The following is a 1,284-nucleotide window of genomic DNA, read 5'->3' as shown; positions in this document are numbered from 1 at the left end:
TACTGCTGTAAGCATGCAGACTGTGATGGAGGTGGGTGGAGGGGCTATGAAGCTGAGAATTCTGTGGTCCTGCAAACAGGGCTTTAATGGATACAAACCACTGAAAAGCTTATTTCACAGAAGGAGACTTAAGTCAGAGCATCAACTCTGTCATGAGTCTAGTGGAAATTGTAAGGTCACTAATATTCCCTTAGATTTGACTAGCTACTGATTTCCAAGTTCATGTGCTATTTTGAAGACCCAAGGAGCCCATGGTTACTAGTAGGGATGGAAGGGCACCAGAAATATCCTGCCTGCCATGCCTAGAGGTGGGGGTCTCAAGCCCAGAGGAACCCCAGGGAACTCCCTTTCCCTCCTTGTCAGGTCTGTGTCCTGAGAACCAGGTCGCTCTTCCTCTATAAAATGTAAATGCAGGGCCCCCACTTTGGGCCGACACTTGCCTCTTTCACATTCAGAGCTGTTTTGAATTCTTGCAGGTTGATCTCCTGGTCTTCTCCCGCAATGGTTTCAAATTGATGCGTCACCCACTGAAGCCACTTGGCATCCTCCTCTGCACTCATGGTGCTGGGAGACAAAGGAGACAGGTTTAGGGGTTGCACAGCCAAGGGCTCATGAAGCCTCCTGGTGGTCCCAGGGCCTCTGCCTTGCTCCAACTAGGCCCTCAGGCCTCCCGCAGGGTTGAATCAGCTCTGGGGTGGGATTGGAGCCTTCTGCAGCTGCTCCTTCTCCTGCCAAGTCTCAGTCTCTTCCTCCCATCTGGTGTTGGTTGGCCTGAGCTTGCATCTCTTTAGGTTCTGAAATGACAGGGCCCCAGTGGGATGGACCCACACTGTGGGGATCAGGTCAGAGAGTGGCCCACTCTGGGGGTGCTACTAACACAATGATGACAATGACTTTCCCACCTCACATTTATACAACTCTTTACTGCTTTCCAAATACTCCCCACCACCACTACTTCATCCGGCCTGTATGACAGTCTGGTGGGCTATGACAGTTGACAGGGAAGAAATAGGCTCAGAGCAGTTAAGTAACTTAGGTAATTGTACTCAGCAGGTTAGAGACAGAAACAGAGCTCAAGTCCAAGTCCAGTGTTTCATTCCTAAATTATGCTACAGAGTCTCCAGCTTCTGCTTAAATACTTCTGGTAGAAGACAGGCCAAGCCATGACTCAGACCTCAGACCTTGGCTCTCCAGATCCAGGGCGTATTCTACAGTGTCACAAGGGTATCAGCCATCTAAAACCCTCCCAGGTGGGCTATGTATACTGTGATCCAAACATAGGTT

At 49.9% G+C, this 1,284-nt stretch overlaps 1 protein-coding gene across 1 annotated transcript in view; it reads right to left on the bottom strand.

Moving 5' to 3' along the window:
- Positions 1-1,284, bottom strand: part of NOX5 (NADPH oxidase, EF-hand calcium binding domain 5) — a 50,406-nt gene that overhangs the window by 32,930 nt on the left and 16,192 nt on the right. Inside the window, exon 2 of the mRNA XM_008575849.1 lies at positions 441-564. Coding sequence (XP_008574071.1) covers positions 441-564 — 124 coding nt within the window. The remainder of the gene's footprint in view (positions 1-440; positions 565-1,284) is intronic.

The sequence above is a fragment of the Galeopterus variegatus genome, unplaced genomic scaffold, assembly GCF_000696425.1.
Source record: "Galeopterus variegatus unplaced genomic scaffold, G_variegatus-3.0.2 Scaffold1246, whole genome shotgun sequence".
NCBI lineage: Eukaryota > Metazoa > Chordata > Mammalia > Dermoptera > Cynocephalidae > Galeopterus > Galeopterus variegatus.
This window is presented reverse-complemented; position numbering and strand designations above follow the sequence as displayed.